Here is a 21,073-nt window from a genome sequence, read left to right on the forward strand (position 1 = left end):
CCCACCCCGCCCTTCACCCATCACTTCATCCCGTCTCCCTTTTGTCTCCCTCTGTCTGTCCCTGGCCCGCAGGCTTTCTGCTTGCCCACTCTTTTCACCTTGTGGAACAGAAAGCCAGCCCTCCAGGCTACGGAGTTTGACAGATGAGTCTTTAACATGACTGCTGATGTTTGCATTTGGTGTGTTTGTTTGTAGACTGAGGAGAGAAACCGGCAGCTCCAGGAGAAGCTGGAACTGGCTGAGCAGAAGCTGCAGCAGACCATCCGCAAGGCAGAGACGCTGCCTGAGGTGGAGGCCGAGCTCGCACAGAGGGTCGCTGCCCTCACAAAGGTATCAGCACCTGTCCGACCTTTTTATTATGTGCTTTCAGCAAAACACGTCAATATTACACCGATTTTAAAAAGCAGTAGATAAACAGTGTGAACTAAACGGAGCCCAGCGTGCATAATTTAGTTCCTTTACATTTCCACAGCCAAGGACTCCCCCCTAAGGAGGAAGTGGCTGAGGAAGCCATTGTTTATGTTACTCCAAATATCCACAGGGATCTATTTTTGGAAGTATGGCCTCGGTTTTTACCCATTTATAGATTGAGTCTTTGTCTTTGGACAACACTGACTGCTGCGTAGCTTACACTGGCAGCTTAGCGCCTTATTAGTATTGGATCTGGCTCATAGTGCGTCTCCAAATGTTTTTTTTTCTTCTACTCATCTCAGTTCTGGAGTTGATCAAAAACAAAAGGCCTCTTATCACATGTAATCTGCATTCACACAATTTGTCATTCCTTGTTTTTTTGTCGTCTTTGTTGTTTGATTAACTTTATACCATTTTATGAATTTAGACACTTAGAACATAAAGAATGTCCTCATTCATTTACCAGCAAAAGTCAGACGAGGAACACATCGTCTGGGGGACTCTAGAGCTGCTGCTCATTCTATACTGAAGTGAGCATGACTTAATGCTCACTTCAGTATTAAGGTTTTTTAGTATTTTAAGGAGTTTTTTTTTAGCATATATGAGCAGAGGTCCCTGTGGATGAATTCTGTAGGAGGAAGAGGCTAAGTCTTGCACTGCCAGGCTGTAAGGGGTGGGGTGCAGAGCTGTCTGGTACCAGGCAGAGACAGGACTTGCTTATTTTGCAGGAAAGCTTTGGAATACCATGAACCAGAACTGTTCTCACCACCACAGTCATTAATAACAAGTCGATCTTTAATCCTGATACTATACAATATATGTATAAAAACTGGATTTGAATGTGTGTATTGATAAATCATTTGGTCTCCAATCTGAGCCTGCACACATTAGTGGCTCCTTCCCTCTGGTTGGTGCGTTAGACACACTCGAGACATGAACATATTGTCCTTCTTGGAGATGCTTGTAGCATCTACAGTGTGTAATTTTGCTGTTATTCAAGTTAAACGTGTGCCTTGTTCTCTCCTCTCTCTCCGTCATGCTGTTTTTGTGTGGTCTTCATGCTGCTCCCACCACCTCCATGTCAAACCCCTAGTGTGCTCTGTGTGGCTCTAAAGGCTCTAAGGCTCTGAAGAAGGTAGACCAGCTTTATGCACACCGATAAACCCATCCTACTGTTTACTGGGAAACTCAGTTTTGCCCAGACACTGAACTTAACCAGGCCGGTCGAAATGACAGGCTGTGTTTACATTAACAGGAGTGATGAGGTTTAAATTCACACTATAGCTTCTAGAACATTTCAAACCAGAGAGAAAGGTCCTGGTTCAGTGCAGTGTCGGGCAGTGGAAGCTAACCTGAGAGCTGGCTGTGATCTGGCTCTGTGTGTGTGTGTGTGCTTCATGTGCTGGTGAGCTGTGTTGATACATCAGGCTGTAACCCCTCCTCTTTTCACAAGCACAGAGAAGCCTTGCTTTCTAGTGTCTAACACAAACAGGAAGTGCCAACTCAAAGACCTGTGGAGACCCTGCCCTTCAGAGCAGCTACAAGCTAAAAAATGTGCCAGCCTGGCCTTGACAGACAAAAAAACAGACAATACAGTTATATATGCTGTTAGCTATAAAGTTTACACAGTAAACGTTGGATTAAGCCTCTGCACACGTGTGTAGTCTGTAGTCGGTGGGGGAAGAGCTGCTTTGTGGAATGCGTTAGCTGCTGTCTTCATGTGTTTGTGTGTTGTGCTGCTGTTGTCTTGTAACCGATGGTGTATGTTTGTGATTTTGGTTTTTAGGATGGCTCCAACCTTTTGAAGGACTTACATCCCTTTTACCTCAAACAGGGCTGGGTTCAATCGGGGCTTTTTTTTTTTGCCAGATCCTTCTTCAGGCTGGATGATGAAGATCTCTGTGGAAGATCATAGCTCTAGAGACGCTGTCAGCCCCGAGAGACTTGAATGTCTTACTTTTTAATCATTGTCCCTATGTTTCAGGCAGAAGAACGACACGGCAACGTGGAGGAAAGATTGAGGCAGCTGGAAGCCCAGCTGGAGGAGAAGAACCAGGAACTGCTCAGGGTGAGAGAGACTGAAGATCTTCTGTAAACGAACACTGACCTGCCAGCCCCCCTCGCCATCTTTACATATACACCACTTACGTTTCTGTAGGCACGACAACGAGAGAAAATGAACGAGGAGCACAACAAGCGCCTGTCTGAGACTGTGGATAAACTGCTGTCCGAGTCCAACGAGAGGCTCCAGCTTCACCTCAAGGAGAGGATGTCTGCTCTGGAGGATAAGGTGACTAACTAGCTTTCTTGCACCAAATTCTGAAGTCTGTAGGATGAAGAAAGAAGCAGCCAAGTAGCTCAGTCAGTGTTGATTTACCCACTCTCTGTCTTCAGAATGGCCTGATAAGAGAACTGGAGCACACGAAAAAGTTGATTGAGGAGTCTCACCATGAGAAGGTAAGGAATTATTGAACCTTCCGAACCGTGGGTACGGTCACAATGTTCGCTGTGTGCTTATTTTCTATACAAGTGCTGCACCTGTTTGAAGACAGCTGTAGTAGAGAAAACCCAAACATGACTGAGGTGTCCTACACCAGCAGAGACGCTGGCTAAAAACCTTTCCTGTCTACACACATTACTTTCATTTTGGTGGGTTTGGGGGTTCAGTCCAAAGTGTGAAGCTGACATTTCCCTTTTTGTAGCTGAGGAAATTGGGATTCGTACAATGTGTTAATGTGTTCTTCACTAATTTAAATGGTACAGAGTTTGTTTCTAAACTAGATAACAAGGATGTCTGTGTCCTCTCCTGTAGGAGCAGCTCCTGATCCAAATTGAGACGATGAGGGCAGAAAACGAGCAGGGCAGGAGCAGGAGCAACTCCTTACTACACGGGTACGCTGGTTGAGCTTGTTCAGCATTTCAGCTTCTGCTCTCAGATTTCTTTCTTCTGATTTGATGTGCGTATTTCCTCCCAGGCGGTCTCAGCTGGGTAGCACCCCAGACTTCAGGTATCCAGTGTCGGCCTCCTCAGTGATGGACGGTAACTCTGACCATTACGACGGTTCTCTCGTACTGAGGCGACCTCAGAAAGGACGAGTGGCAGCGCTTCGGGATGAACCATCCAAGGTGAGCTGAATAAACCCTGAGCGTAGTTTATCGCTTTGATTGGCGGATCAGACGAACCGGCTTTCGATTCAAAGCCTCCCTGTTTTGGTTTGTATGCTGTCCTCCCTCTAAGTGACTTTTCCTTCCTCTACTTGCTTCATTCTAATGTTTGATGTTGTCTCTGATGATTTTCTTCTTCTCCACTTTTTCTGTTTGCTTCCATTATGGACATCAGCGACATGTAAGTCCGTGGTCTGGAGATAACAGTGTTACTTAGCATCTGCGTCAAATATCCAAGTGTTCAACTAACCGTTCCATCTCTCACTTCTCCTTTGTCCATTTTTATTATTTCCCCTTCACATGATCCCTTTCTTGCTTTCAATATCTGCTGTTCCTGCTGTCTTTATCTTTCCCTCCATCCTCTCCCCGCTCCCTGTTTTACCTCTGTGCATAAAACCAGGTCCAGACTTTGAATGAGCAGGAGTGGGAGCGCATGCAGCAGGCTAATGTGCTGGCTAACGTAGCCCAGGCCTTCGAGAGCGACATGGATGCCTCAGACTTGGAGGAGGATCGAGAGACGATTTTTAGCTCTGTGGACCTGCTGTCTCCTGCAGGCCAGGCTGACGCACAGACCCTCGCCTTAATGCTGCAGGAGCAGCTGGATGCCATCAACAATGAAATCAGGTACCACACCAACACGCATGTAATCTCAGTTTTGTTCTTTATCCCAGCCGTTCTGGGTTGACCTCGGGGCCTCCCACAAAGCTTGCTACACCCTGGAGGAGTTTGAATTCAATCTTTTATTAAGACTAAGCCCAGCCACCTGGATTAAACCCCATTTTTGGGACTGATAAGTTGTCTCTTCTAAGGATGTATGTCATTCCTCCAACCTTGCAGAATGATCCAGGAGGAGAAGGAGAGCACAGCTATCCGGGCAGAGGAGATTGAGTGCCGCGTTGGCAGCGGTGACAGTCTGGGAGGACGTTTCCGCTCCATGAGCTCCATCCCTCCGTCGCTGTGTGCAGGCTCCTCTCTGGGTGGCTCTCCGCCTGACTCGGGTCACTCCACCCCCAGACGCATCCCCCGCAGCCCCAACAGAGAACTGGACCGCATGGGTGTCATGACCTTGGTAATGATACCCTTTCTTATTGATTGCTGTAATGTTGTATTGTGGTAAACCCTGCTCTCATCCGTGTGATGGTGTTCTAATGTTTGTATGTACAACCATTTGTAATCATGTGTGTATGTAACTGCCCCCTGCTTGTAGCAGTATTGCTATGACCCCTACATCATCCAGAGCTCCCTCTCCCAGCAGACTGTAACATACCTGCCATATGGTGCAACTGGCTTCAGCCCCCATCCTCATGCCTATAGCTATGCACCATACCTTCAGGTACCTGCTGACCTCCCTGCATCCTTCCCTCCCTGATGGGTGCAGTCTGCCACTTCCTCTCGGTTCTTCTTCGTCAAGTTTTTTCCCCTTTAACTCTGCTCTGAGAACATTTGTGGTGATGTATTTGTTGTGCAGAAAAAAAGTTGTAACAAGTTTATATCTGGTTTTATTGTTTTAGGAAGAACAAGTGGTGGATTATTTGGCTTAAAGACTGTTCTTGTTCAGTCAGCAGTCAAATGGTTTATATGGGGCTTTTCCTGCGTTGCCCTTGTGCCCAGTTTGATCCATTATAGTTCTTTGCTGCAGTCCTCTGACAAAAACAGAAACTCTAAAAGACATTTTTGCAGATGGACCTTGTCTTATAAACCGGGTCCTGCTGCAGTTTTTCCTGCTTGCTTTAATTCCTCGCTTAGCGCTCGGGGTTTCTGTAAAGCACCCAGAGTGTTGATATACAATAGAACTTTTCCCTGTGCTGTAAGGCCTCTATTGCTCTTACAAATACCTTTAGATGTCTGATTATTTTAAGCTCTCTGTCAAAGAGCAGTAATTCTAAGAACTGAAGCTAAAGTAAGAGCATCATTTTTAGAAACCTGAAAGTCTAAAGCAGGATTCAAAAGTGAGAGCTCGGCTGGTGAGCAGAACCCCTTCATGGCTAAAGCTAGCAGAGCAACAACGGTGTTTTGTTAATGAAAGGGAGAGCACACACCCCTCCTGCCCACTGGTGTTCCTCAGGCACTCGCACCTCCACACCATGCCCGCCTTTCTGTGAATCACTGATTGTTTTCAGCCACAGGCTACTGGGACTTAATGTGGTTTACCAGCACAATGCTTTATAAGTATTGCTAACCAAGAATCCTGACTTCTTATCTCCCTCAGGCTGTAGATGTGCTTTGGTTGGGTTCAGCTTGTTGAGTTGGGGTTCTGGTTCTCGGGGATTGTCTTACTCATTAGTCAGCCCGTTCAGGAATATGTAATCTTGGGATTTGTGCAGGTTCCAGCAGCACCTGGTATTTGTTTGGTTGTTTTTCTTTTTGTCATGTCTTCTGGAGTCCTGGATTAAAAAATGTAAATATTACAAATGGGCCTGATGACAGAGATGTTCGCTTTAAAACATCAGAACTGGGTGGAATGCTGCTGCTGTTTTGACAGGAAATCTGCCGACATGTCTGCTCCTACACATTTCTGGCTCTTGGTCTCATCAGATCGTGTTCAAATGTCAGTGGAGCTAATCAGATTGTCCCGATTCTTGAATAAGAAGACAAGAAACGCTGCATTTTTGGCGATTAAATTAATTTTCTGCTCACCCCTCAATTTCCTCTTCCTGTTTCCCTTTTATAGCTCACTAATCTCTTCCTTGCGCCGGCCTCACTGTGTCAGTTGAGCAAAGGAAATGAGTGATTAGGTATTTTCCTCCTGAGGGCAGCAGAAACTCCTGTCAAAATGTGGCATGCTGATGGTTTATTTGCTCTGCTAATGCCAGGTCTGTGAGGAATGCAGAGGGGGAAAAAACTTTTTTTTTTGGTGCACAGTGGAAAATGTGCGCAGCTGTGGTTCATAAATGCAGGTGGCATAGCATTCCTGGTGAAAGCTAGGCTTGTAGGTTCTTAGGTGTTGGATTGATTCAGATCAATGATGCTTGGATTCCATTGTTTCTGTGAGCTTGGCTGCACCCATCCTACCTCCTCCTGATCCAGCCTCCGGTGTGGTTGCTGTGCAGTGTCTCCTCGTTGGGTGTGGTCTTTGTTTGTAATTAAAAGCACGTTTTTCTTGTCTGTACAGATGTGTGTATGCTCTGATTTCCTGCTGCTGTGTGTTTGTGCACTGCTTGTTTTCACCGCTGGTCTATTGTGTGTCTCACTAACTGCTTCTCTCCTCTCTCCTTTTTTGCAATGCTTCAGCCTAGTGACCTGCGCAAGCACCGCAGGAAGGTAAACTAGCGACCTGCTTTACTGTGTGTGCTCTAACATATCCTGTCTTCTACTAATCTGTGAAGTTCAGCTGTTTGCTGTTTTTGTCTGAAAAATATTCCATCTAAAAGTTCAGCCTTTGTGGGGCTGTGATGATGTGAGAGTCTTTGTTACAGCAAAGCCCTGAACATACTTGAAAAGACCAAATAGTAGTGAGCTGCTCTGAAACAGTAGGTTTCATCCTTCTGTATTCTGTGTTCAGGAGGTTTTGTGTCCTGTGTGGAACACATGTATGAGAGTTGAGTGAAAAGTCAGCGGCCTCAGATAAACCGGACCGGAGTCATCAGCTCTCCTTACACACCCTTGTTCAACCCTTTGATTATGCAGAAAGTTTGAATTTGGTAATATCTGCCCAGTCGTCTGCTGACTTGGTCTGAAGGTGTCGCCCAGGGAGGTCCATGAAGACATGGTGCAGCAGGACCGTGTGTGTGTGGACAAGTCCCTCAAAGACACACGTGTGTAACAGGAGCTGTGTGACTCCAGCCTCCGGCCATGAGCTTATCTTATGTCACATATTGTAACATGGATCTTAATCTTAATGATTGTAAAGGCTGTTCCATACTCCGCGAGACAAAGAGCGGAGAACGCACTCCACGGGTGGTAAGAGATGCAAAAAAAAGGTCTTTTCCGCACTGAGGTACCATACTCCGCGAGACGCGTGTGTGCAGAACTCCTCATACGGCCCGCCCACTAAACTATAAGGAAAGACTGTACTGAGTTTTTTAACACACCAAAAGGACTTGTGCCATGGCAAGAGGGCATTATACAGAGAGGGTGCCTGCAACAGCGTGAGATGTCCGGCGATGAGTTGTGAAAATGCGACATTAAAAGTAACAATAGCGAAGATATACAGACATTGTTAACGAGCCTATTATGCCCGGGTATGTAGGAGTATATAGAATGGTAATAACAGTCACCATCTGGTATGTGTGAAGGGCTGTCTGGATTTATTGGTGACAAATCACCCTGACTTGCCTTTCTTTCTTTCTTTTATTGCTCATCATGCAAAACCAGTATGGTCTTATCTAAATCTGTTGATCAGTGCTGTTTATACACCTACCTATATACCTGGAGAGGCTCTTGCGCTTCTCCACCTTCATCACGCCCACAATAAATTCCGACCAATCACAGCATGGTTGCCGCACAGCCTTGAAAGACAAAGTTCGGCCCGGACCCTGTGCACAGGAGTGCGGATCAGCGGGCGGTCAGAGACAAAAAATGACGTCATTTTGTGGGCGTAACGTCTGCAGGGGGGAAAAATGTCTTTGTCTCGCGGAGTATGGATCCAGCTTAAGACGTTTAGTTGTGTTTTTGCCTAAAGGTCTACAGACTTCATTAACATGGCTTTTTTGCCGTCTGGCAGTCTGCTCAGGATGACAAGGCCACTATCCGATGTGAGACGTCACCGCCCACGACTCCACGCTCTATGCGCCTGAACAGAGAGGCCGGGCACGCCGCTAGTCATGAAGACATCAGAGACATTCGAGGGTAGGACCGCTTTGTGCTTGTCACCATGCAGACGTTTTAATAACAAACTCCTTACCTGACTTTGTCCCTCTCCCTCTGTAAATCAAATTGCCGATTGGTGCCGTAGCCTGACAGGCCTGCTGGACGGCCAAGGCAGTAACCCCAGCAGCAGCAACAGCAGCCAAGACTCTCTGAACAAAGCGGCCAAGAAGAAGAGCATCAAGTCTTCCATCGGACGCCTCTTTGGGAAGAAGGAGAAGGGCCGACCCAGCATTCCCGGCAAGGACTCACCCAGCCAAGGTCAGACATGGACCTGTTTCTATTCCACTGCAGGACGTGCTTATGTAAACACTTCCATGCTACCAGCATCACTGTGTCTCCGAACCTGCAGCACTGAAAACGGTGTTTGTGTTTGCAGCGGGCACTCCTGAGGCAGAGGGCTCTCCGAAGGACGGGTTAGGCATGGGCACCCTCGGGGGTCCTGCAGAGAAGAACAGGAAGCTGCAGAAGAAGTAGGTGTCTTCCTGCCTGCCTCCTCTCACATATACACAGATGCCACATGGTGGGCGATATGGCAAACATTTTATATCACGATTCTTTAATGATGAAATCACGATCACTATTTTATCACGATTTGTTTTTACATTGACACTAATTTGCATGTTTCTGTGTAAATGACGTCAGGCAGCCTACTGTCACCTCTCAAAAACTGTCAGTAGATCTGAAAGGCAAACAACAACTCTGATAACGTGCACTCAGTGTTAGTTTTCAATAAACATGAAAATAACAATTACAGAACAAACTAAAGTTTTATTTCAAATAGGTTAAAAGAAGACTAATGTAGTTCTGTAAAGTTTTATTCAACAGTCATTAAACAGACTGAAGTGTGCCTCCTAAGGTTAAACAATAAATACAGTATTGAGACTTAAGTAACTCTTAAAGTTCAACGTGATTTAGAACAAATGATCAAACTTTCATGGGAATCATGTCTAAGGACAAACGGAGCTGCTGCTGTCAGCTCTGTCCACCGTTTACCAGAGTCCTCATGGAGCCTCTTCATCAAATGCCTGCGTTATTGTTTTGATGACACACACACACACACACAGCTGACTGCACAACAGCAGTGAACCTGGATATAACGAGCTGGTAATGTTCAGAGAGGTGGGCGCGTACGTGCTCGTAGCATGATAATACATTCATATACACGCGGCCCTTCCACTGCGACACGCGGCGCACACAGACACACACACACACACACAGGCTTAGAAGACGCGCCGCTGCTGCCGGCAGAAACGGCACCGAACATAAAGGTGGAGTTGGTTTTAGGGACCAGTTCCTCCGTTCTCTTTTCGTTTTCAGCTGTAGCTTCCTAACAGGGAGGCTGTCATTGGTTGGTCAGGTTCACATTAAGCGCACTGAGAGTTGGCCGAGTGGGAAAAAAAACTCATGCGTCTGCGCGAACATAGAACTGCAATTAATAGAACGTGCTCTATGGACGATAAAACGATCTGTCCGTTCTGGCAGATCGACGATACGTTCAAATCCTTCACGATCATTTATCGTCAAATCGCACAGCCCTAATGCCACTTATTGATACGTGTTACTGGAGGACGGTGTACTTCTGTAAAATCCATGACGTTACTGTGAGCGATGGTGCTTCTGCTGCAGTCCAGTCCAGGCCTGGTCCACGTGCTGCCCCCCCCCACCGCCACCACCTGGCCCATGCTCACTATCAGCTCATCTTCCTTCCATGCCACACCCAGTCATTTCCATTGCAGTCATCTCCCACAATAACTTTAGTTTCCCCCGCTCCATCCTCAGTTTTGCAGACACCATAAATGTTATTTTGCTTCCAGCTTCTTGAATTCATTCTGTCTCTTTATTTTTTTTGCCAACCCCCCTCTTGTTTTTCTATACACCATCCCCCTTTTCATTCCATGTGTAGTCCAAAGACCGGGTAAGTTGGTTCATGTTGTTTCTGCCTTGCCTGACCTTCTTCCCACATTCTGGCTTCACCTTGACCTCACCAGTAACTCTGAGCACCCTGAACAGCTCTCCCTCCAAATGTCTGATGGCTTTTCCATGCTGCTCTCTGCCCTGCCTTCCACAGAGGAGCTTAACTAACAGGAATGTGTGTGTGCTCGTTTTTTTAGTGAGTGAAACATTTTCCTCTCAGAGCTTTCCTTCTGGAGCATGACGTTCTGCACTATAGGAACCATTGTTAATGGGAGAATTCATCTGAACAGCTGGCTTTCTGTCTGCGTCCATACGTTTGGTAGAGCTCATATAATACAGACAATCATTTCATTGATGCTAGGTGTTTAGTTTATAACATGCATTTCAAACATCCGCCACAGATGGTTGGCTTGGTGGTGCTATGTGACACACAGCCCCATCTAGTGGCCAGATACATCGGTTGCACTGACTGTACTGACGGTGCTGTTGCTTCATTAGAAACTGAGAATGTGCATGAAGTAAATGTCCAGTGTTTAGACGGGCGTCTGGGAGTCCTTCTGTCCCACATACCTCTGTCTGTGCATGTCATGTCCCTGCAGATATACATCAATGTGTCATTTTCTGAGTGGACTCTCAAAGCACTGGTTCTGGGAGAAAACCTGCACACTAATAAAGCTGCTCAGACCTGCAGCCAGTCCTCCAACAGACAGACGATCGGGTCAGACCCGGTCTGAAAAAGAGCTGAGGAGCACAAAAAGGACGAGATTTAACCGTTTAACTGTCGAAAGCTGCAGATCAGCCAGACATTGACTGAATATTTGCCTGCTGGTCACACGTGACTGTGGGAATGCAGAGCCTGTATGAGTCAGGCTGAGATGAATGCTGTCATGTTCTTTAAAGGGGTTCAGGGGGTTAATATGTTTAAATGACCTTCTGTCGGAGCTCTTCTGGATGGGTTCGAGTCTTCCTGGGTTTCTGTTTTCTCTCAGACTCCTGCTGTCTGTTCTGAGTGTGCATGTCAGCTGACGTCTTGGGGCTTTCTGTGTTTGGTGGGTGGATGTTATTCTGTGCATACTGGGCTCGGTGTTAGGTGTTTGTTTGTTTATGAGCTGACTGATGTGTGTTTTGTGTCTCAGGCATGAATTACTGGAAGAGGCTCGCCGGCAGGGCCTGCCGTTCGCCCAGTGGGACGGACCAACCGTTGTGGTTTGGCTGGAGGTACAACGCCGACACACACGCTCATCTGAAAACCAGTGACATGTTTGTGGCATTTATCCAGATTAACCGGTGTCCTCGTCTGCCCCCTTCTGGCCAGCTGTGGGTGGGCATGCCAGCCTGGTACGTGGCTGCATGTCGTGCGAACGTGAAGAGCGGAGCCATCATGTCGGCGCTCTCGGACACGGAGATCCAGCGGGAGATCGGAATCAGCAACCCGTTACATCGCCTGAAACTCCGCCTGGCCATCCAGGAGATCGTGTCTCTGACCAGCCCCTCTGCCCCACCCACCTCCAGAACGGTACCGGTCCACCTCAGCTGCAGCTGTGCATCTCACACCAGAAAATATGGTCCTTATGACAAACGTCTGTTTGCAGCATGACATTTAACATTTCAAACTGCTGGAGCACTAATGATGAAGTCAGACTAACAGTGAATGAAATGCTTCATGACCTTTTTCTCCGTCCTGCTCTCTTCCTGTCCCTTCATCACTTGTGTTTGGGGGGTGTGAAATGATCAGACCACAGGAAACGTTTGGGTCACACATGAAGAGATGGAGAGTTTGGCAGCCACGCCTCCTACGGTTAGTCTTCCTGGATCGGCTCCAGCTTGGTAGTCAGGTCTCGTTTCAAGTCGCAGCCGGACCCCCCCCCCTTCGTCTTTGATCGAACCAGTTTTGTTTATTGATCGGTGACATTCTCTGGGCAACTTGAAACAAGGCCTCCTTCATTTGTTAGTTGTTAGTTGGTGACTTCTTCTCTGTTCCTCGGTGTCGGTGAGTTCCCTTTGTCCTGCTGTTCCTGTCCGTAGCGTTAGCTTGTGTTTGGTGTGTTGAGTGTGTGATGTTTACAGAGACCTTGTTGACTCCCTCACTGCCACCTCCTGCTGTATTTATTTATTTATTTATTGGAGTGGGCGATCTGATAAAATACACCTTTCATCGCTGATTGTCTGTTTAGTGTCTCCGGCTAAATTACACCATTGGACAATATAGCTAATCTCCGAGTGTGTTTTATCGGTGCTGCCCGCTCCTGTTTGTTTCCCGATCGTTAGTTTTTCTGGCTCGTTCATTTCCTCACTTTATATTTAGTCATGTTTACCACTGCTGCTCTAACCAGCACTGCTGCCACACTAACACCTCGCCTTTCTGTTCTTCTCACCATGCTCACTCTAACCATGCTAACACCAGGAGGATGACGAGGGCAGCTGGGCCCAGGTTTGCACACCCCCGCCCCCCCTACACCCCCAATAATATATACCACCTCTGCTCAGCGCTTAAAGTAGCTGTTCTGGATTCTTTACTTCAGAAGACTGTGCACTCACAAGAGTGGCTCAGAGGGTTAATAGGACCTAGAAAATGATCCAAACCTGCAGGAATCAAACGCAGCACCAAAAGGTTTTATTGTTAGTTGCAATGAATTAATTTCAAAATAGAAAAAAAATACTTTCAATGAATTAAATGGAAAACAGGTGGCACTCTGCTCACACCTCCGCTCAGGCCGCTGTCGCCTGAGGTGCAGAGGTCGGGTTTTATGATGGACCCGGTGCTGATTTAGCGTCAAACAGGCTCATGTTACAATGAGTTTTCATTTTCTGAGCGAGTGGAAACATTGAGTATGAATTGTTTTTGCAGATATTAACCCCTTCCATGTTTCCAGCACACACCCTGTCACAGCCTGAGGGTACGTTTCTCTCCTCTGACCGCAGACTCTGGCGTACGGCGACATGAACCACGAGTGGATCGGTAACGAGTGGCTGCCCGGCCTGGGCCTGCCGCAGTACCGCTCCTACTTCATGGAGTCCCTGGTGGACGCCCGCATGCTGGACCACCTCACCAAGAAGGACCTCAGGGGACAGCTCAAAATGGTGGACAGCTTCCACAGGTAAGACACGATGTCAGGGCACATCCATCAAGCCTCCTCTGATTGTTCGCGCTGTTATGTGACGGTTAAACGGCTGTTTACAGGAACAGTTTCCAGTGTGGCGTGATGTGTCTGAGGAGGCTCAACTACGACAAGAATGAGCTGGAGAGGAGGAGGGAGGAGTCCCAGCTCGATAACAAAGGTAACCAAATGACTGAATCGCTCAGAGACTGAAGGCATGGAGCTGGGCGTCCTCTGACCGCTGCGTCCTTTCAGATGTGCTGATTTGGAGCAACGAGCGCCTCATCAGCTGGGTTCAGTCCATCGGCCTCAAAGAGTACAGCGCCAACCTTTATGAGAGCGGAGTTCACGGAGCGCTGCTCGCCCTCGACGACACCTTCGATCACAACTCCCTGGCCCTGCTGCTGCAGATCCCCACCCAGAACACACAGGTACACACACGCAAGATGTCCAGCCCCGTCATCTGCAGCGTGAGCGCCTCCTGATCTCATCCTCTCTGTTTCCAGGCCCGAGCCGCTCTGGAGCGTGAATACAGCAGCCTGCTGGCCCTCAGCGCAGACCGGAGGGTGGACGAGGTGACACACGCACACTGTGTCCACACAATGTGTGAGGAAAGAAGTGCCATATTGACGCTCTGTCTCCGCCTCCTGCTTCTCTTCCAGGACGATGATAAGAACTTCCGCCGCGCTCCTTCGTGGAGGAAGAAGTTCAGACCCAAAGACATGCGGGGGGTGTCGCTGGGTGTGTCCGACACGCTGCCCGCTAACTTCAGAGTGACCAGCAGCAGCGCGGTGTCGCCCTCCACGCAGCCAAAGAGGAGCCCAATGGACGGTGAGCAGGGTGTCTGTGTGTGTCTGTGTGTGTCTGTGTGTGTCTCTGTGTGTCTCTGTGTGTCTCTGTGTGTGTGTGTGACTGAGCTCTGTCTCTGCTGCCTCTCACTGCAGTTCACCTGCTCTTTAATACTTCTCTGCTTTGCTGCTTGGTTATGATGCCGTGACTAACAGCATGTCTCTGCATGTGATCTCTGCCTACATGGAAATACAGGAAGTCAGTCTATACAGAGGCTGGACACTGCCACAGTCAGGACCTACTCATGTTAACACACACCGGTAAGAACACACACACACACACACACACACACACACACACACACACACACACCAGCTGTGTTAAAGCCAAAAGGCTGTATGCTCACTGCAGACCTGCTCCTCTTTCTCTATTCAGCTCTAACGCACGTTTTACGCCTCCTCCTCCTCCTCTCCTCCTCTCCTCCTCCTCCTCCTCTCCTCCTCTCCTCCTCCTCCTCTCCTCCTCCCCCTCCTCTCCTCTCCTCTCCTCCTCCTCCCCCTCTCCTCCTCCTCCTCCTCTCCTCTTCCTCCTCTCCTCTCCTCTCCTCTCCTCTCCTCCTCCTCCTCCTCTCCTCCTCCTCTCCTCTCCTCCTCCTCCTCCTCTCCTCCTCTCTCCTCCTCCTCCTCTCCTCCCTCCTCCTCTCCTCCTCTCCTCTCCTCTCCTCCTCTCCTCCTCTCTCCTCCTGCTCCTCTCCTCCTCTCTCCTCCTCCTCCTCTCCTCCCCCTCTCCTCCTCCTCTCCTCCTCTCCTCTCCTCTCCTCCTCTCCTCCTCTCTCCTCCTGCTCCTCTCCTCCTCCTCTGCCTCCTCTGCCTCCTCTCCTCTCCTCCCCCTCTCCTCTCCTCTCCTCTCCTCTCCTCTCCTCCTCCTCCTCTCCTCCTCTCCTCCTCCCTGGCTTCTGTCCTGCTGCTCCTCTTGTCTGTGGATCTCTTCTCCCTTCTCAGTTTATCCTCATTATTTCTATAGGTAACCGCTGGTCCGAGGATGAAGGGGAGTTCCCTGCATTCAAGACCCGGATGATGAACTGAACGGACACTAACAGACTTTACTCAGCAGGCTCAGTATCCCTCGAGGATCTTTCTAGATTTATCTGCGTGTTATATTTATGTAAACCAATGGGACGTGTTGTTGATCTGTAGGATGACTCTGTAGCCCCCTTTGCCTCTTAATCAAGCCACTTTTCAAAGAGCGTTTCTTCACTGTGCCCACGGTAAAGCTCTCAGATGTAACTGAATGTGTCTGGAGTTTGTATATTTCTACCAACAGACATTTTATCTCATCTTTTTTATAATCCTCATGCTATTGACCAGATGTATGTTTTTTTTTCCTCTTTGATTTGAACTCTAATCATTGACTTTATGCTTAAGTGACTTTGTGATATAACTGAATTCATATGCATTTGTAGCTGTTGTAATTTTTGTAGCCGACCTGTGATTTTGTGTAAACGCAGCTCTTAGGTCAATGGGTGTGTGAATATCAGACAAACTGCTGGAGACTGTTTCACAGACTGCTCGACACTGTGAGTCACCCATCGCTGGTGAAGACGCCTGCTGGCTCGCCGGGCGGTGGTGGCGACAGGTATCATGTGAAACTCTTTTCTTTCCACTTCTGCAATACCAAAATGAAATGTAAGAACGAAGCCATATAACAGTAGCAAATAAAAAGAAAACAGAGGGCTACTTTCAGATGCAAGCGAAACAGACTTCCAGGTTCTCTCTGGTTGACCTTGCATGCAGAGACGTATCCACGTGTCCCCGCCCCCTGACCTCTGACCCCAGCGAATCCCTTTAATGCAAACTGCTCACCTCTGGAGTGTGGAAGCTCCTTCGATGGACCAACTTCACCGAGGCCTCAATCGGTCCCCCTCACGGCGGTGCGATTTATTATGTTTTTTAAAAAATATTTCATATCAAGCCTTATCGTTTCTTAACCCCTCTCTGTCGTCCCTTCTTATTTATTATTACTCGCCCACATCGTGTCACTTGCTCGTGCTTCTCGTGTCTGCGCTCACAGCACAGGTTCCTCCGTCAGTGTTCGCGGCGATGAGGAGGAGCCGCAGAGTTTTCTTTCTTCAGCCTGCGTCTAGTTAAATCCTAACGTAGAAATATTTTGTTTGTGATTTAGTCGTTTATGCACAATGCAAATCATGTTGCTGTTTTATTCCTGCTCTTCCCAATGAATCCTCTGTAACAATGATGTACAGTCTGAGTACTTATAAACTATTTTTATCACAGTATTATTTATTGCTTACTTTCAATAAAACACTTAAACTTATTTTCACTGCAGATTAAAAGACTCAAGTGTCCAAACGGTATTGGTTAATCATAGATGTGTGTGGGGCTCCTTCATCTGGCCGCAGCATCAGCTGATGTCTTACATCTGCACACAAACAGGCAGCGGCTCAGCGTCCCGCTAAGCCCTCAGGGCCACTCGTCCAGCGGCGCCATGAGCAGCTGCAGCTCCTTGAAGGTGCTGTCATGACGACCGTCCTTCTTCTTCACGATGCTGCTGAGGTTCTTCAGCTGCTTGCAGCAGGCGTGACACTGAAGTCTGCGGCACATTCTGCGACAAACAGGAAGTCAGAGACACAGAGAGAGTACTTCCTGTTAACGCTGCAGATCAGCTAGAGGGCGCCAAACAGCTCAGCCTGTGTGACAACCAGGAAGTCCAACTGCCAAACTCACCGCTCCCGTGTAATGTCCACACCCACAGGCGGCGCCGCCTTCAGAGCGTCCGAGATCTGCAGCCAGAAGTGTTTCATGATGAGCTCCAGAGACGTACAGCCGGTCTGAATGTAGCTGAGGGCGCACACACACACAGCAGTGAGGAGGTTTGTGTTGATGAAGTTGTCGTGATTGTGTCATTAAAAGGTTTTGATGATGTCACCTTTCATATTTACTCTGCAGCAGTTTGTCGATCTGAGGAAGGACGGTCATACACAGGTCCAGTCTCCACAGAGAGCTGAAACACAAACACTGATCAGCTGACCGCACACCTCACTTCACATGTACACACGGGTCAGTGTGTGTGTGTGTGTGTCTGCGTGTGTGTCAGTGTATGTCCTGTGTGTGTGTGTGTGTCTCACGGCTCCGGGTTTATCATGTTGAGGATGTCCACCACAAAGGACAGGTCGTTCATGGAGACAGCTTTGTCCAGAGCTCTCTGCACAGACACAGAACAATTTAAACAGAGAGACACAAAGCGACCACGTGTTCAGGCTCGGAGGTGTCTCACCTTGATGTCCTCTCTAAACTGACCCGCCTCCTCGTCGCTCAGGTCCACAGCGCGGCTGTCCTGGCTGTCCTGGGGGATTCCCTGGATCACAGAGCCGCCGCTCTTCTTCACACGTTCCAGGTCGACCACGTAGGACGACACGCTGGACAGCTGGTGGGACACGCCGATCTGACAGGAGGACGTTTGGAGTTTAGAATTTAGAGACACAAGCGTTAAAGGATCAGACAGGCGGAGCCACACACCAGCTGCTGGCCGCACAGAGCCAGGTCCGACACTCTGCCCCAGCCCACCGGAACCGCATCGAAGCAGCGGTCAGGCTCCCAGCCGAACACCCGCAGAGAGTCCGTGGCCCCGCTGTACAGACACGAGCCGTCCAGGCTGAAGAGAGTGCTCCTGAACACACCATGGACGGGCAGGTCAGAGGACAAGGGACAAAGGACCGGAAACGACGTCCAACCTGCTGCAGTGAGACTCACCTGACGGGAGTCGTGTCTCCCTCCAGAGAACTGATCATTGTGAACTTCTCCAGATCCCACAGCTTGATGGTCCTGCAGGAGGAACATGTACACACAGTAAGAGTCAGTGACTAGAGGAGGAAGAGGAGAAAGGGGAGGATGAGGACGAGGAGGAAGGAGCAGCTGAGCCTCTGACCTGTCGGAGCTGCCTGAAGCCAGCAGGTACTCGTTGGGGTGGAACTGGACGGTGTTGACGGCTGCAGTGTGAGATCGGAACTCTGTGATGGTCTTCCCCTGAGTCAGGTCCCACAGCTGACAGAGACAAGAGACAGGAAGGACAGTGAGGACATCAGACAGGAAGAGACGTCTGTGGCAGCAGGATGTCAAAGTCTTAACCCTGTCGACTCCAAACAGTTCCTGTCACATGATCCGTGTTCTCTGGTCACACGGTGTAGGTCTTGGTGTGTTTCAGTTAGACAGCAGCTCTGGGTCCTGTTACCTTGACGGTGCAGTCGTCACTCGCAGAGGCGAGCCACTTCCCGTCCGGGCTGAAGGCCAGACTCCTCACGGCCTGAGTGTGACCCTGACACACAAACACACTGTTAGCACAGCGACTCTGGATTACAGGGAGATAACCTGCTCCTCACACAGGGACCTCACCTTATACCTGAAGACAGATTCTTTCCTCCTGATGTCCCACAGCTGACAGAGGACAGGTCACATGATCAAGACAACCCAGAGAGAACATGGTATCACACACAGACAGAGAGACACACACACACACACACCTTGATGTTCGTGTCCATGGAGCTGGAGGCCAGCAAGTCTCCAGACGGATGGAAGGCCAGACTGGTGATGCTGGCTTTGTGTCCCATCAGAGTCCTGAGAACTGAGGACAGGACGTTGCTCAGAGACACACTGAACCACACATGTTAAAAAGAACTCAACACAATCAGGTCTGTCCTGTGAGACGACACCATTCAGGCACGGTGGTTCAAACATCCAGAACGTCCCACAGCTCTTCTACCCAGCTAAAGCTAAGCTAACTAAAGCCTGCTAGTGTGTGTCAGCTGGGTGCAGTGGACTGGGTGTAGTGGACTCGGTCTAGTGGACTGGGTGTAGTGGACTCGGTCTAGTGGACTGGGTGTAGTGGACTCGGTCTAGTGGACTGGGTGTAGTGGACTGGGTGTAGTGGACTCGGTCTAGTGGACTGGGTGTAGTGGACTGGGTGTAGTGGACTCGGGTCTAGTGGACTGGGTGTAGTGGCCTGGGTGTAGTGGACTCGGGTCTAGTGGACCGGGTGTAGTGGACTGGGTGTAGTGGACTCGGTGTAGTGGACTCATGTTTTTGGACTGGAAGACTGAAGACGCTCGGACAGTTTTGGTTTGCTTAGAGGACCTTAAATGTCTTACTCTTGCCGGCCTCCAGGTCCCACACTGGGATTGACCCGGACTGCAGAGCAGAAACACGCGGTGACATTAACAGAACTGTGGTGGTTGTGAGGCTCCTCCCACCTGGACTAACGGGCGCCGCCTGCGCTGCCATCAGTGTTTTTTAACGTTGCACTTTAAACATGTAGATTACTTTGCTGATTCTAATATATGCATCATGAGGTTTGTATATTTATGTTTGACAGCTTTACTTTTACTGTGTGTGTCACTCCTTTGCAGCTTTGATGCGTCTTCAGATACGCTCGCAGTGTTGTGGTTTTCTAACCGTCCTCCAGGTCCTGGTTTCACTCTGAAACAGTCCCGAGGTTGTCCTGCTGCTTCTCAGCACCGACGACCTTTCTGATGGGCTCTGTGTGTGAGGGGGGTGTGGCCAAGGTGTGGGGACAGGCGGTCTGACCGGCCTACGTGTGCGTGCTGATTTCACAGTGAACAGGATCTGATGTGGATGCCAACTTGTGGACGCTCACACCATGTATCTTTGCTCCGTCCGGAGGGACTAGAGCATGATATTCAGCGCTGATCTTTTTAGTTTTGCTTTTGTGTTTGATTTACTATTTTGTTATTCGTTTAAGTAAATAAATTTAATTAATAGTCACGGTTTCTGACTGCTGTCTCTTCCTCAGGCCTGGGTAACATTATTGTTGCTTCCCCTCATCCCCTGGACTAACTGGGGAACGTAACAATTGGGGGCTCGACTGAGGGAGAGTTCCAGCAAGGTCTTGGTGACTATGTAGCTTTGTTGTAGCCATGTAGCCTGCTGGAAGCCTCACGGTGAGTGTGAGCTTTAACCCCATTGACTGTCTTCCCAGTTTAGAATAGGTGAGTGCCCAGCTGGTCTGCTAGCAGTCCTTCCATCGGACACTCTTTTGTTATTTTGCCTTTCTTATTTTCGGAGCTAATCCTGGGCGGGGATCCAGTTCCCTGGTGGGGGTAGGCTTTCCAGGGCCTTGGCCACTGGAGTTCAGCCTTTAAAGACGCCTCGAGCCCGGCACGCTCCAGAAGACAGTTAGGTGAGTTTGTTTGGGCAGGAACTGGGACAGTCTGTTTAGAAACTCTGTATGGTTAAGCTCGTGTGTTAGCATGCGCTTTGTTCGTGTGTTCTCTGCTGCGAGCATAGATGTGTTAATATGTTGGTGAAGATTCTCAGTCATCCAGGTCATCATACATAGAGAAGATTGAAGCAAGCTTGCTTCAATCTTCTCTACGTAGATGTGTTAATGTACGCTTCGTCCTTCGTGTGTTTCTCTGCTGGAGGCAGAGGTGTGTGTGCGCACTCGGTTTTCATGTGTGTTGGCGTACGCTTCGTTGTGTTCTCTGCTGCGAGCAGGGGTGTGTATTCACCAAGCGGCAACCTTCGGGGCTCAAAGTGGAAGCCCATGCGGAAGTGTCAAAACTTGTAATTCACGCCGCAACAGCTGGGGGCTGGCTCCAAAAGCGAGTAATTTCCCATAGACTCCCATGTTAAAATGGCTGACTTCACAGCAGAAATTAACATGTTTACGGCCTGGTACAAAAAACCACTCTGGTCTCAGATGATAGGTTCTCTTCTAGTGTCAATTGTAGGGGGGGTGAATTTTTTCACAACTCACTCGTTTCAATTGTATTCGGACTTAAAATTACGCCTAATTATGGGCGTTGCCGCTTGAGTGACAGACAGTTGACGTATCACAGCGTGAGTTTCCTGCTTCCA

General features: G+C 48.8%; 2 protein-coding genes across 12 annotated transcripts in view; one reads left to right on the forward strand and one right to left on the reverse strand.

Moving 5' to 3' along the window:
• ppfia1 (PTPRF interacting protein alpha 1) overlaps window positions 1–16,517 on the forward strand; it is a 30,389-nt gene extending 13,872 nt beyond the window's left edge. The window contains exons 9-32 of one of the 11 annotated variants that reach the window (XM_028402828.1): window positions 196–330; window positions 2,396–2,479; window positions 2,570–2,701; window positions 2,806–2,868; window positions 3,224–3,303; window positions 3,387–3,537; window positions 3,752–3,757; window positions 3,977–4,200; window positions 4,414–4,645; window positions 8,240–8,364; window positions 8,471–8,643; window positions 8,762–8,855; window positions 10,289–10,300; window positions 11,436–11,517; window positions 11,615–11,815; window positions 12,035–12,097; window positions 12,704–12,730; window positions 13,222–13,397; window positions 13,481–13,578; window positions 13,653–13,828; window positions 13,904–13,972; window positions 14,060–14,228; window positions 14,442–14,506; window positions 15,188–16,517. In XM_028402828.1, coding sequence (XP_028258629.1) covers window positions 196–330; window positions 2,396–2,479; window positions 2,570–2,701; window positions 2,806–2,868; window positions 3,224–3,303; window positions 3,387–3,537; window positions 3,752–3,757; window positions 3,977–4,200; window positions 4,414–4,645; window positions 8,240–8,364; window positions 8,471–8,643; window positions 8,762–8,855; window positions 10,289–10,300; window positions 11,436–11,517; window positions 11,615–11,815; window positions 12,035–12,097; window positions 12,704–12,730; window positions 13,222–13,397; window positions 13,481–13,578; window positions 13,653–13,828; window positions 13,904–13,972; window positions 14,060–14,228; window positions 14,442–14,497 — 2,628 coding nt within the window. In that variant the 3' untranslated portion in view covers window positions 14,498–14,506; window positions 15,188–16,517. The remainder of the gene's footprint in view (window positions 1–195; window positions 331–2,395; window positions 2,480–2,569; window positions 2,702–2,805; window positions 2,869–3,223; window positions 3,304–3,386; window positions 3,538–3,751; window positions 3,758–3,976; window positions 4,201–4,413; window positions 4,646–8,239; window positions 8,365–8,470; window positions 8,644–8,761; window positions 8,856–10,288; window positions 10,301–11,435; window positions 11,518–11,614; window positions 11,816–12,034; window positions 12,098–12,703; window positions 12,731–13,221; window positions 13,398–13,480; window positions 13,579–13,652; window positions 13,829–13,903; window positions 13,973–14,059; window positions 14,229–14,441; window positions 14,507–15,187) is intronic. The other 10 variants (XM_028402827.1, XM_028402825.1, XM_028402830.1 and 7 more) reach the window with 10 other exon arrangements.
• Window positions 16,464–19,477, reverse strand: LOC114433582 (katanin p80 WD40 repeat-containing subunit B1-like). The gene is made up of 12 exons (XM_028402223.1): window positions 19,345–19,477; window positions 18,721–18,821; window positions 18,593–18,634; window positions 18,432–18,515; window positions 18,129–18,244; window positions 17,954–18,025; window positions 17,720–17,870; window positions 17,478–17,645; window positions 17,329–17,405; window positions 17,130–17,204; window positions 16,928–17,041; window positions 16,464–16,805 (listed from the first exon to the last, which is right to left on the reverse strand). Exons 1-12 carry the CDS (start codon window positions 19,475–19,477, stop codon window positions 16,664–16,666), a joined length of 1,275 nt encoding a protein of 424 aa, XP_028258024.1. The 3' UTR covers window positions 16,464–16,663.
• Window positions 19,478–21,073: the final 1,596 nt, after the last annotated feature.

Source organism: Parambassis ranga, chromosome 3 (genome assembly GCF_900634625.1).
Source record: "Parambassis ranga chromosome 3, fParRan2.1, whole genome shotgun sequence".
NCBI classification, from domain to species: domain Eukaryota; kingdom Metazoa; phylum Chordata; class Actinopteri; family Ambassidae; genus Parambassis; species Parambassis ranga.